This window comes from Asterias rubens, chromosome 3 (genome assembly GCF_902459465.1).
Source record: "Asterias rubens chromosome 3, eAstRub1.3, whole genome shotgun sequence".
Lineage (NCBI taxonomy): Eukaryota > Metazoa > Echinodermata > Asteroidea > Forcipulatida > Asteriidae > Asterias > Asterias rubens.
In genome coordinates this window covers 4,134,172-4,147,183 of record NC_047064.1, presented here as the reverse complement: position 1 = coordinate 4,147,183, position 13,012 = coordinate 4,134,172, and the positions used below count along the sequence as shown (strand labels likewise).

At 38.5% G+C, this 13,012-nt stretch overlaps 1 protein-coding gene across 1 annotated transcript; it reads left to right on the top strand.

Moving 5' to 3' along the window:
- The first annotated feature begins 172 nt into the window (after nt 1–172).
- On the top strand, nt 173–11,914 carry LOC117288388 (UBX domain-containing protein 6-like). Its single transcript, XM_033769233.1, has 10 exons — nt 173–392; nt 1,916–2,058; nt 3,251–3,300; nt 3,899–4,060; nt 4,668–4,765; nt 5,432–5,586; nt 6,852–7,071; nt 7,704–7,834; nt 8,502–8,647; nt 9,059–11,914. Exons 1-10 carry the CDS (start codon nt 298–300, stop codon nt 9,185–9,187), a joined length of 1,329 nt encoding a protein of 442 aa, XP_033625124.1. The 5' UTR covers nt 173–297; the 3' UTR covers nt 9,188–11,914.
- The last annotated feature ends 1,098 nt before the right edge of the window (nt 11,915–13,012 follow it).

The window sequence follows — 13,012 nt, the reverse complement described above, 5'->3', positions numbered from 1 at the left end:
CAGAATATATATTATTGTAAAATACTTCATCAATCTTACATCAAAATTGAAACCCCCGAACACAAACCCCGTGATAGTCCCCCCCCCCTACTACGACCCCACACCCACACTACTCATATCCAAGTGACGCTCATGATCGGCATTTGACTAAAACTTAAAATTCTGGCACCAAATTGAGATCCACATTTCGGTGGTCAACTTATGACTTATTAATTTGTTCCGATGAAACATCGATCGAGTATTTTGCAATAAAAACAATAGCGTATAAATCTGTTGTAGACGGACGTCTGTGTCAAGATGAAGAAATTACAGAATTTTTTTGACAGTAAGAAAACGGAGCACAAGTTCAAACAAGCCGGCACCGGGCACAGATTGGACGAGCAGAGACAAATGTAGGCCTTAATTATTATTTTTTTAAATAAATTAAATTAGTAAAACAAATAATACTATTCTGTAATCATGCTATAAAAAATATAGGCCTATCCATAATCCTGAGACCTGATATCAATGCTGATATTATACACATAATGAATGGTTATGATGAGTGCAATGGTGCGAATATGTTCATGAGTTGAAAGATGGAATGTTCTATTCAACGAGGCGGAGCCGAGTTGAATGGAACATTCCAGCTTTCAACGAATGAACATATTCGCACCATTGCACGAATGAAACACATTCATTATTTGTTTTCAAAACAACTTTCAAAACAAACAATTTCAACTGTAGAAGCCGAATGCTAGTAATTTTACTATGCCTTCTTGCAGTAACACCTGCTGCGTTACCAAAGACAGTGATGTTTTTACTCAGCTTTTTCGTTCCATCCGAAAAGTACCATTGCACGCTGGCAGCGTGCCAGCGTGCAATGGTACTTTTCGGATGGAACGAAAAAGCACGGCGAGTGACTCAGCGTGCAATGGTACTTTTATTTGCTATCACGTGACGGACAATCCTCCAATCAAATGGCAAGGATCTGCTTGGGTGTTATATAAAATATAATATAATACTATCATCATGCTATATATAATACTTAGTAACAATTAATTATGCTATTTTCTCAAAAAACTCGATCAAAATCAACAGGAAACTCCATATATTTAGATTTTATTCTGGTAGGAGGTCCTGTTTTCGAGGTGTCCCTAAAATCGTGGCAAATCTTTTACCTCTCTGTGCGCGATGTAAACAGTCCCTAGATAAAAAATGTGTGGTTTTATTTGCCAAGCAAAGAGTCTTCTCTCCCTTGACCAAAACTTAGAAACACGTAAGGCTCCACTAGTCATTTGCACTTGTAAATGCAAAAAGTTTGGTATTTTAGGCATTTCTACAAGGTACAAAAATATGTCATAATGTTGAGGCCATATAAAAATATTTGCCCACCGAAAAAGTTTCATCAAACGCTATTTCAATTCACAATTCATGATGATCACAATCATGTGACTGAATGTTTTGCTGAGCATTCTTGAAAAAAAATACCGAGGAGGTTATTTTTTTAATACTCTCTTAAAATTTTTCGGTTAAAAACAAACAAAAAAAGTTCACAGATTTACAAATAACTTTCAGGGTTTACAGAAGGCAATGGTGAAAGACTTCTCTTGAAATATTATTCCATGAAATGCTTTACTTTTTGAGAAAACAGCAAAACAATATAAATTCTCGTTAACGAGAATTACGGATTTATTTTAAACACATGTCATGACACGGCGAAACGCGCGGAAACAAGGGTGGGTTTTTCCGTTGTTTTCTCCCGACTCCGATGACCGATTGAGCCTAAATTTTCACAGGTTTGTTATTTGGTATAGAAGTTGTGGTACACAAAGTGTGGGCCTTGGACAACACTGTTTACCGAAAGGGTCCGATGGCTTTAAGTTCTTTGTTTTTAGTTTTTATAAACATGTGTTTTATTTGTACAAAAATACAGGCCCGTTGCCACAAACAGACAGCCATCAGCAGCACCGAGAGTGGCCCCAGCAGCCAGTGCTCAGCGAGCTGGTGAGGCTGCCCTCGCTCGGCTGCAACCAGACAGGCCTTTATCTGCATCTGCCAGATCAGCCAGAGCGAAAGGTGATGGGAACCACACAATTCATATTGCCCACCAATAGGGTGTCGTGCCCGAGCGGATAAAAAGAGCACTGAATTCAAGCATGGAGCAATAAATCTAGTTTGTTGCTCCATAAGGTTTATCGCAAATAGCAAAATATCAAGAGAGGGCGCTGTTGAACCCACACAAAGGTGTAAGCATTGCGTGCGCGAGTAGAAACCCATATTCCTTCCCACAATGCGTTGCGTTTCTGAATCGCGATAAACCTTATGGTTTAGCAGAGTGTGGGTTCGAATCCCGGTTGTGACACTTTTGTCCCTGAGCAAGACACTTTTAACTATAATTGCTTCTCTCCACCCAGGGGTAAATGGGTACCAGGGGTAAATGGGTGAGGGCAGAGGTGGTTCTTGTGATTGATTAAGCCGAGTAGCGCATATTTGTTGCACAGGCTGCATACTCCCCACCAGGGAACTGAGATGGTTTAAGGAATGATTTAAGGCCCAGTTCCCAGGGGTAATAACTTGAAGCACTTTGGGACACCCTTCGGGTGTGAAAAAGCGCTATATAATACAAGATTATTATTATTATTATTATTATTATTATTATTATTATTATTATTATTATTATTATTATTATTATTATTATTATTATTATTATTATTATTATTATTATTATTATTATTATTATTATTATTATTATTATTATTATTATTATTATTATTATTATTATTATTATTATTATTATTATTATTATTATTATTATATTGTTAAAGTTGTAAAGCACATTATTGAAAAACACCTCAAAAACAACACTTTTGTGGTTTATGGTTTTAACTGTTTGTTGTACCATTTCAAAAATTTACATACTTTTTTCCTTGTTAATGACTCCGGAAAAAAATTGTGTACTTTTTTTCTGAAATCTTACTTATTTTGTGGTTGTAAAGCATCCTGGGAAATATATATTCGCCTGAGAGTATCCCTATCAGAAATCAATAATAGTATATTGACAAATTTGAATCTTCAAAGATCATCTAAAGGTGATTTTTGCAAATTCAATATGCTGTGGTGTTCGATTGTGAACAGTTGGAACAGAGATGGAGTAAGAACCAGCTGTTGCCTCAATGTGGATGGATTTGACATTCCTTGATGAAAATACTGTATTAAAGTATTTATTTATGAAAGATATTTCGTTGACTTTCTTTTGATTTTTCTGTAGCCTTGGCTGAGATCAAAGCAGAGAAAGCGGCGGCAGGACAAATATCTCAGGTAATTTAAACTCCTCACAGAGTGATGATATTGACACCCATTCAGAGCCAACTGGCTGTACAGGTTTGTGTATGGCTAAACCACCTTGCACAGAGAAGTTTGTATACATGCTTTGTAGACGCATTTATCACATGTTATCAATTACATGCCGGCATAGTGTATACATCCTTCAAAACCATCCTGATATTGAATGGTCAGATGGTAGGAGGGTTAAAGATTTCTAGATGTGAAACACAGCTACACACTTTGTGTGCAATGTTCAATTTGTTTGAAGGCAGTTTAGCTGGTTAAGCGCAGTTTAGCTGGTTAAGCCACATCACCCCCCAGCCTAGACATACTTTTCAGGGTTCGCTCTTAACCTTTTCAGTGACTATTCATCAGGACCAGTAAGCTTTTCAGTTCACAGGTCCGTCAGCTTTTGCACTTGTCCAAAATTCATATTGAAACAGGATGTTTTCCAACACTAAACTAGCCAGCCGGTCCACTTGGAGTGAACTTCAACTGGTCCTCGGGTGTTTTACTTGACATTAAGCCGCAAGAACATTGTTAAGGGCGAACGCTGCTTACACCATGTCTTTTCATCTCCCATCTTCTGAAGGCGTCGGCAAGCAAGACATTTCCTCCTGAGCAACCATCCTTCCATGATGACCAAGCTCCAGTGTCCGTCAGTGGCATCTTCTTTGAGTGTCCCTTGGAATGTTCAAGTGTGTTTCCAAGATCCAGTGTGGATGAACATCTACAAGAGTGTCTACTCACAAGGGTAAGCTTCATGGACCTGTCAATATATTATTACTTGATATTTTCAACAAAAAGTTGCATCCCCTCAAGGTGACCCCTCTGCTGCCTCTTTCCTGGGGCCAATTTCACTCTGCTTTAGCAAAAAATTTGCTTAAGCACGAAAATAGTTTGCTTATTTAACACATGTTACTGGCCAAAATTTCATGCCATATACATTGCTTGTGACTGGTATTTAGCTGTTGCTTACTTAGCATAACAATTGAGTGGAGTCTTGGCCGGTAATCTGATTTTACTAAGCAAGGATTTTTTTTGCTCAAGCAAAATTTTGTGTTTAAGCAGCTCTATGAAATTGGGCCCTGGTTGTATCAGAAACTTAGGTGTGATCCCTGGCTATACGGCGGTTACAGCGTGAATGCCTGCTGACTGGTATCACTGATCAAAACAGCCATTTTCTGTCAACAAGTTTTTTTCAAGAACAATTTAAGAAAAGTAATACAAATACCCAACAAAATATTTGAACACAAAAAAATGACAGATTTACACAACGAAAAGAGTTTTTTAAGCTGTAATATGTGATATTTTGTTTTAAAATTTCACTTGTTTTTTTTGTCTTTTGGGGGGATAAACAGCTCCTTCCAGAAAAACCCATCGAAGCCTCAGCTAAGATGATTCACACACTGAACAAAGACAAGGAGAAACGTCTAGCGGGGATTGAGATCATGTGCAAGTAAGTTCAACTCACATTAAAAACCAATTGAGACATTCAATTCAGAAACATTTACTTCTCATGTTATGTACACGTAGATTAAGTTTATTCATACGGCCCAACTTTATTGGTGTTCTGGCTTGACAATGTCTCAAGTCCTTCAAAGTTGTTATTGGAGCTCTACAATGTATTTCAACTCCAAGTGACATCAATCTTAAAAGAAAAATCAGTAAGGAACCTGTCTGATTGCAAAGTCCCTCAGGTACGAGTTACGTCAAGCTTTTCCATAAGTTAAGTGGGTTTGCCTTTTGCATTATTTCTATGATTTCTTTTTATCTAAGTGTGTTGTTAATGTCCAGGTATTGCCAGGGTTATTTTAAGTTTAATTTTTTTTCTTAATTAGTTAACTTTTATTGGTTTCACCTACCATTGACATTTTGTGCAGAGTTTTGTCCTGCCCCTCTAACCAATTACTGTCCCATGTTGATTGACACCCCCTCTAGTTCGTGGCATGGTCCAGCTTAGGATATCATGGCACATAAGCCATATATGGCTAGTGTGTAGAATGTGGTTGAGACAATGGAAATATTTAAATATGTCAGTATGTGCTGACCATTGCTCCTTAAATACAGTGAGAAAACATAACAAACTTTCTCTTTGGTGTGTTTTTGTTGTTTTTTTTATCAGGTATATCGACAATGTGTGCAATAATCCAACAGAGGAGAAGTACCATAAGATACGAGTAGGTAACAAGGCATACACTGAGAAGGTAGCGAGTCTTGAAGGATCTCATGAGTTCCTGCAAGCTGTGGGTTTCTTTCCTCGGATGCTGCCTCATCAAGGTCAGTCGCATTCTACATTCATAGTATTTGCTCCAAATGGCTTCAGTTGACAGTAACGAGTGCATTTAGTTATGAAAACCTACTCTAAGCGCTAACACCCTTGCACCGCTTGCCACCAGAGGGTGCTATCACTCACGTAAATGCTATCACTTCAGGTGGCGAGGGGTGATAGCGGTTTAAAGGCAGTGGACACTATTGGTAATTGATCAAAATAATTATTAGCATAAAACCTTACTTGGTAACGAGCAATGGGGAGAGGAAGGTAGTATAAAACATTGTGAGAAACGGCTCCCTCTGAAGTGACGTAGTTTTTGAGAAAGAGGTAACTTTCCATGAATTTGATTTCGAGACCTCGGATTTAGAATTTGAGGTCTCGAAATCAAGCATCTGAAAGCACACAACTTCGTGTGACAAGGGTGTTTTTTCTTTCTCGCAACTTCAACGACCAATTGAGCTGAAATTTTCACAGGTTGGTTGTTTTATGCATTTGTTGAGATACACCAAGTGAGAAGACTGGTCTTTGACAATTACTAATAGTGTCCAGTGTCTTTAAATAGCGGTTAGGTATTCGTGATTGATGAGTTTTGCAGCGTCTAGGAACTGAGGCTAGTAGCGTTGTGGAACAAGACTAAGAGCGTCTAGGCCGAGTTTGTTGTTTGTTTAGATTATCTTCCTGTGATGGGATCTATAGGAAAACTCCCACAAGAGGATAGAAACGCCAAGGTGGCAACAGCCAATCTCTCTTATACAAAAATTGGTTTAACGCCTAAGATTATGAATAGCATAAATCAAGAAATTTTGGTTTCAGTAACTAGACGACAATACTTGAAGATTTTGTTCTCAGGCTTTATTGAACTCTGCGCACTAAGATACTTGGCAGCACAGGCTGTATGGTCCGAAGCAAATTGACCTTCCCCGTTCTCATGCAAACGTATGTTACACCTACAGCTACAAATTGGCAGACACTTTTCACTGACTACAAAGGAAATTTAAAAAAAAAATTAAATGCTTTGTTTCTTACTCAAATGTATCTGCACAAATTGCCAGTCACTTTACACAGTTACAAAAGAAATTTATCAATATAAACCACAACGGAAACTGACTGGGTAAATTTGTAAATGATTTTTGGGGTTGAACAAAGAATTGACTAGAGTGGGATTCGAACCAACGACCTCCGGATTAACGTGCCGGCGCTCTACCAAAAGAAATTTGTGAAATTGTCTTATGCCTTGTTTCTTACTTGATGTTTTTTGCCCTCTCATCAGACCAAGAGGAAAATTTCCTTGTCATGTCACCGGATGCAATAACTAACATAGAACGTCTACGATCATCCTGTGACATCTTAAGAAGCACCGAGCCCGTTAAAGCCACCCTCCACCGGGGTGTGAAGGTGTATCAAGCGTCCACTCACGCAACTCGGTTCCAGCTCCCTCAAGACTTCTACAGAATCACATCAGAAGAGGTCAAAAGAGAACAACAACACAGGTACTTATCTTTTTTTTTCATCAGAAAAATTTACATTCTACCATTGTCTACTAGAGCGAGGCAACTGTAATGTATAGGGTGGCATGGTTGGCTCGTGGGTAAAGCGCTCTCTTCTCATCACTTTGGCCCTAGCTCTTTTTTTCCAGCTGGGGCCATGTGAGTTGAGTTAATTGTTAATTCTCTGCTATGCCTCAAAGGTTGTTCTCCTGTTTTCCCTCCCTGTGATTCGTATTCATTTATGGGTCGATGCGGCTGGCTGCCAAAAGCACCATGCGGCTCCAACATCTTAAGCCAGGCACACTTAGAAATAGTTAAAACCTAATTGCTGTACTAGCCAATAACCCAATGTGGAGAAGACAAAGGAGGAAGTTTCAGTTCTAGATGTCAGAGGAAAACTACAGGGAATTTTTTTTCAGGGAAAACCCATGCAATCAGGTAAAGACTGAAAACCCAATCCACATAGTGGGATTCGAATCGCAGTGAGGTGAAAGGCAAGAAAAGATACCCACTCGCCCACCACTAACCTGTTGCAATCGGAACCAGTGTGAACCCTATCATTGATATCGCAAAGCAAAGATTTTTACGAATACGTGGTCACAAAACCTGAAGAATTTCCATCTCAATGTTTACAGGACAGAGGAAATTGAGCGCAATTCTCAGCTGCGAACAAAAGCCACGAGGGAGGCAGAGATACAGAAAAATCTACGTCGATATCGCTACGCTCTCATCAGAGTGCGCTTCCCTGACGGTATTCTTCTACAAGGTATTTACATAAAATTACTTTACCTCATACATATTCATGATCGAGAACATAATTCTCACCGGTGTAGTTTGTCACATTTTAATACCTCAGGCGCAGTCCACATAGTATAAACCATGTTGTATTTGTTTAACAGTACCGCATACTTCCTATTTTGGCATCATCGAGGGCAAACCATGTTATTGTTTATTGTTTATTCTCTGGAATAAAGCAGCTGACTTAGCATATTTGTTGGCAGTACAAACCACTGCTTATTATGTATTAGGTTTCAAACTGGCGGGCAAGCAGTAACATATCCGCTTTAGAATGGGGAAGTTGTGGCTTTGAAACCCGTCACAGATGCTTATAGTTCTGTCTTTTCCCCAGGCATCATAAAGCACCGATTATACAGCAGATGCTTTATCACACATTGATGAAGTCTAAAACAGAATCTTATGCCGGCTCCAAATCAAACGCTTCGGCTACGGCTATGGTCATTGGCTGCAGTGACAACATTGATAACAATAGCCTTTTTCAGGGATCTGACTTGGAGTCACATGCAACAAAAAAGAGTTAAGCTGTTCAAGTCATCTCCTGAGCTCTCGCTTCACCACTTTCAATTTTTAATAACTACAACAATAAGGGTGTGTTTTTTTCTTAAATGTTTGCATTTTCTCTCTTATTCTTCAAGGAACTTTCCATGCCACCGAGAAGCTATCAGCGTTGTTTGAGTTTACCAGAAACATGCTGGTGAATGACTGGCAGCCGTTTGTCCTTACCGATGCCACAGGGAGGAAGTTCAGTGAAGAGAATTGCAGCCTAGCTGAACTCAGATTGGTAGGCAGAAATGCATCATTGTTATTATTATACAGTATATACTTCTAGTAATGAAGCTAAGGTTGCCTCAGAAGAGAAATTAACCACTGTAGCTAGCAAGCCTGAGGAAACCTGTTCGGTGTGATTGCTAGGTGAACCAGAAACAACGGGTCAACCCCAACTCTTCAAGAACATCAAATCCATACACGTTTAGTATGGTGACACAGCAGTTACCAAATAATTTCTCCGCCACAGTATTTGTTAATCATATTACCATAATCACTAGGGATTTCCAAGTTAACTACTCTTAACCCAAGTTGATTATCGTCAACTCAAGTGAGTTACTTTTAACACAAGTTAGTTTTTCTAAACTCAAGTTGATTACTTGTAACTTAATAAGTTGGTTAATGCTGTCTGTGTTTTGTTTGACAGGCTCCAGCAGCTGTGGTAAACTTTTCTTGGGATGCAGCCATCATGGCAGAGATCACCGCTGCGCAGGGTACCGTGCAGCAGAAGGAATTTCTCAAACCGGAACTCATGTCGTCCATCCAAACGCTATAAAAGTAATCGCGCGGCTTTTGCGCCTATTTACATTTTGGACAATTTTTCTGTGAACAACATACAACAAGAGATCTTCATGTCGACTGTACAAGAAGACTTTGATAAACTGCACGAGATAAACGGATTAATAAATTTAGAGTAACAAAGTTTAATTTCTGATTAGTTTTTGTACCATGGAAATGTTCGCTACACGTTCAAAAGTCCTTAGTTGAAACAGGCTGCTTCCGTTCAGATCGTATGTTGTTCATTTTAGTTTTTCTTCTGGTATTCCTCTACTTCGCTTCTTTGGTTGCAAGTGACGCAAAAAATGACCACCTGTGAGCCCTAATACTGAGCAGATTTGACGAACCTTTAAACTACCTTTTAACTGTTTGAGATGGACTCGATCCTCAACATTTACGTTTGCAAGATTTCTCAGATTGAAACTAGACTACAGGAATACTCCATTGGACTGTAAACTTAATGTCAGACTTGTGCATCACTGACAGTAAGAGAAAGTGAACACTGAGTACACGGATTTGCAAGATTGCTAAAACTGAAACAAGACTACCACATGGACACTCCATTGGACTGTAAAGATAATGTCCAACTTGTGCATCACGGCTGTGTAGTGACAGTGAAAGATAGCAATTTTTTAGTACGCAGGGATTTGTCACAGTTCAAAGACCCATCACTTCATCTGAGGTGTGTGTATGTTTTTGTTTATTATAAATTTGTTGTTGGGAAACCTTTCAGTGAAACACATTTTTCTTTCAAAGGTCACCGCACCTGGTGCCCAGTAAGTACACACATTCAGTAATATTATATATAAAATTAGAATATTGTTATTGCATCTAGGATATAAAACATTAATAAACATTGAGGCAAGGTTGATTAAATCATGCCTTCAGTAACAAAAACCAGGACGATTAAAAAAAAAAAATCTGGGTGAGCCGTAAGAGAAGGAAGTGTAAACATTTTAAAAGGCCTTTAGGCCTATAGACAGCAAATAACAAACATGGAGACACTGCATGTAATGTACAGGTTTAGGGCCTACAAGGTTTTTTTTCTAAAAGTTCCCTTGGTAAGTCTGCTGCTACCTAGTGTTGAAAGTCGTGATCACTTGGGCAAGTGTAGGAGAATGTTGGGGACACTGCATGTAATGTACCATCACAAGGATTTTTTCTAAAAATGTGCATGCTCAGAATGACTTTAAAAATTGAAAATTTCCCTGGTAAGTCTGCTGCCACCTAGTGTTGAAAGGCATAATCCCTTGGGCAAGTGTAGGAGAATGTTGGGGACACTACATACAATCTAGCTTACAAGGATTTTTTTCTAAAAATTTGCATGCTCAGAACTAAGTAAACAATGGAAAGTTTCCCTGATAAGTCTGCTGCCCCCTAGTGTCCCTCAAGGCTCTCATTCTAATAACGGCTTTTACTTTATCTAACCTATGTCTCAAAAATCTATTTTGAGAGAGACAATCCTTTTATCCCCCAGGGTGAGCCAGGAATAAAGAATTCCTACTGTAGCATTGTGTTCTCTTCAAGCTCGGTTTCATATTATTCTTTAGCGGGCCATGGTGACAAAAAAAAATTTAGTTGGATGCAAATTATCTTGAAATGTGAACCGTCGCCATGGCACAGATCATGACCTTTAAAATTCCTTCGATAAAAAATTGCGTATTTCTTATTGCATATTTTGATTGGAGCAAAGATGTGAATGGTAGTAAGCATCCTTTAAAGTTATTTTGCCTGAAATGTCCCGTTGATCAGAAATCAATAAAAGTATGTCAACAATTTTGAATCTTTAAAACTCGCAAGACAAGTTTTGGCAATCAAATTTCTGTAGGGTCTGTTTAAGGGTTCTGCAATTGGCATTTTGTACCCACTGTCACCTCGCTAAACGTGGATAGATTTGACATGTTTGATGTTCGTAATAGTACCATGGCAGTTTTTGTTGGTTTCTTCAAAAGTAGACTCTGTGTTCAACTGAAACTTCCTCAGGTGATTTTTAATGTAGCTTTATTGAAAAAAATTCTTTAAAAAAATGAATCAGTATTACGTTGACAAAAACCAATCTATGACCCTGAGACCTTTAAATGTTACCACCAAATTTGATGAAGTTATCAGAGGATGGGATTGGGATCCAATGCTGTTCATTCAGTAAAAGAACTTTGTTAAGAGATTTAAGAATATTGACTGGTCCAACAGTAGGAGGGTTAAAATGTTGGAATACTCATGAGACTTGCACAGTCTACGAATAAATGAATCCATACATGAACCACAAATCATGCCTGGTCGACAACCCTTTGTACAAGTTCAGTCATTGGTATTCATACAGGAGTGCGTATTGAATTATGTGCCCTGTACAGTAATATGATTCACACATGGGAACTGGGATTCGGTAAGACATGAATGTCAAAGCTGATAAATCAGAAAAATTAGCATTTTCATTATTATTATTTTTTTTTTTTTAGGGGGGGGGGGGTGTATAACAGCCTTTTACCAAAGGTGTACAAAGCTAATTCTGCTTCACTTTCACCCATGAGTAAATGGGTACCTGCGAGGGCAGAGATGGTTCTTGTGTTTGATTTGGGCTTGGTGAACCATGTACTTGGCAGCACATGCTACATGTATAGACCTTTATGACGCTGTCACCATTTTGGTCAAGTGCCCTGTTTCCAATAACAGTAGTAAATGCTAACATTCATTGCGCATGGTACCAGACTATTATTTCGTCCAGCCTCAGGCCGTGTCCGAAACGGCGACTTCGGCTACAGCTACGGCTATATCGCGCGCGTCTGCCTATTCTTCAACACTGGTAGACGCGCTGATCTAGACGTAGCTGTAGCCGAAGTCGTCGTTTCGGACACGGCCTAAGTTTAGTTTTACAATGAGTTTGAATGGAGTAAAATCAAGATAACCACACCGTGATAAAGGTCTATACATGTAGGCTACTCCCAATGGAGCTGAGATGCAATAAATGGTCAAGTGACCAAGAGTAATAATATTATAGGGCATTGAGCAATTATTATTATTGATATATAATCTTTTGTAATGAAAGAAGAGAAAGTGTTTCTGCTTTAGTCGTGTTTGTTAATCAGTCAGAGCCCATTGTGCATCCCTACTGTATTCAGTAGTGGATTATAAAATACTTTAGCCCTTTTCACATTAGAAGTTTCCATGAAAGAATGAAAGAAAACCCCCAAGAACTTCCTAGGGAATATTACCTCCTCCCACCAATATTTTCGTTTCACACTTTGTTCAGTTTTCTTTGGGAAATTAAACACTCGGTTTGCTAACCCCATAGGATTAGTTGTTTCTCTAGCATGCCTGGTAGATGTTTCCCAGGAGTTTGCCAGGGTTAACAAATTCATGTGCGAAAAGGTCGGCCAAGTCTCCAGAGAATTTCTGAGGAAATTTTGTCTAATGTGAAACAGGGCTTTAATTGTACACGTTTATGTATGTTCACTATTTACATGGTTTAAACTAAACTTTTTTCATATACTTGTCATGCATGTTGACCCATGTGTTTGTGTGTAGGCATAGCATGTTCAATACAACTCTATTGTATAGTATTGATGGAAGTATATTATTTGGAATGAAAATTGTTATGGAATGAAAAATGTTAATAATAATTATTAATATAAACTAATAAAAGTATAGAGAACCTAATTTTCAGATGATATAAGGCTCCTGTAATTGCTATATTAAACTACCAATGATAATAATTATTAAAGTAAATATTGTACACAAGCGCCTTAAATCCACAAGCGTTGGTGGTGTTGGAGTGCTTTATATTAAAGGCAGTGGACACTATTGGTAATTACTCAAAATAATTATT

Coding starts and splice junctions, on each gene's coding strand:
- LOC117288388 (XM_033769233.1), top strand. CDS start 298: ATGAAGAAATTACAGAATTTTTTTGACAGTAAGAAAACGGAGCACAAG. Junction 4,766..5,431: donor GGGATTGAGATCATGTGCAA/GTAAGTTCAACT, acceptor TTTTTTTATCAG/GTATATCGACAATGTGTGCA. Junction 7,072..7,703: donor AAAAGAGAACAACAACACAG/GTACTTATCTTT, acceptor CAATGTTTACAG/GACAGAGGAAATTGAGCGCA.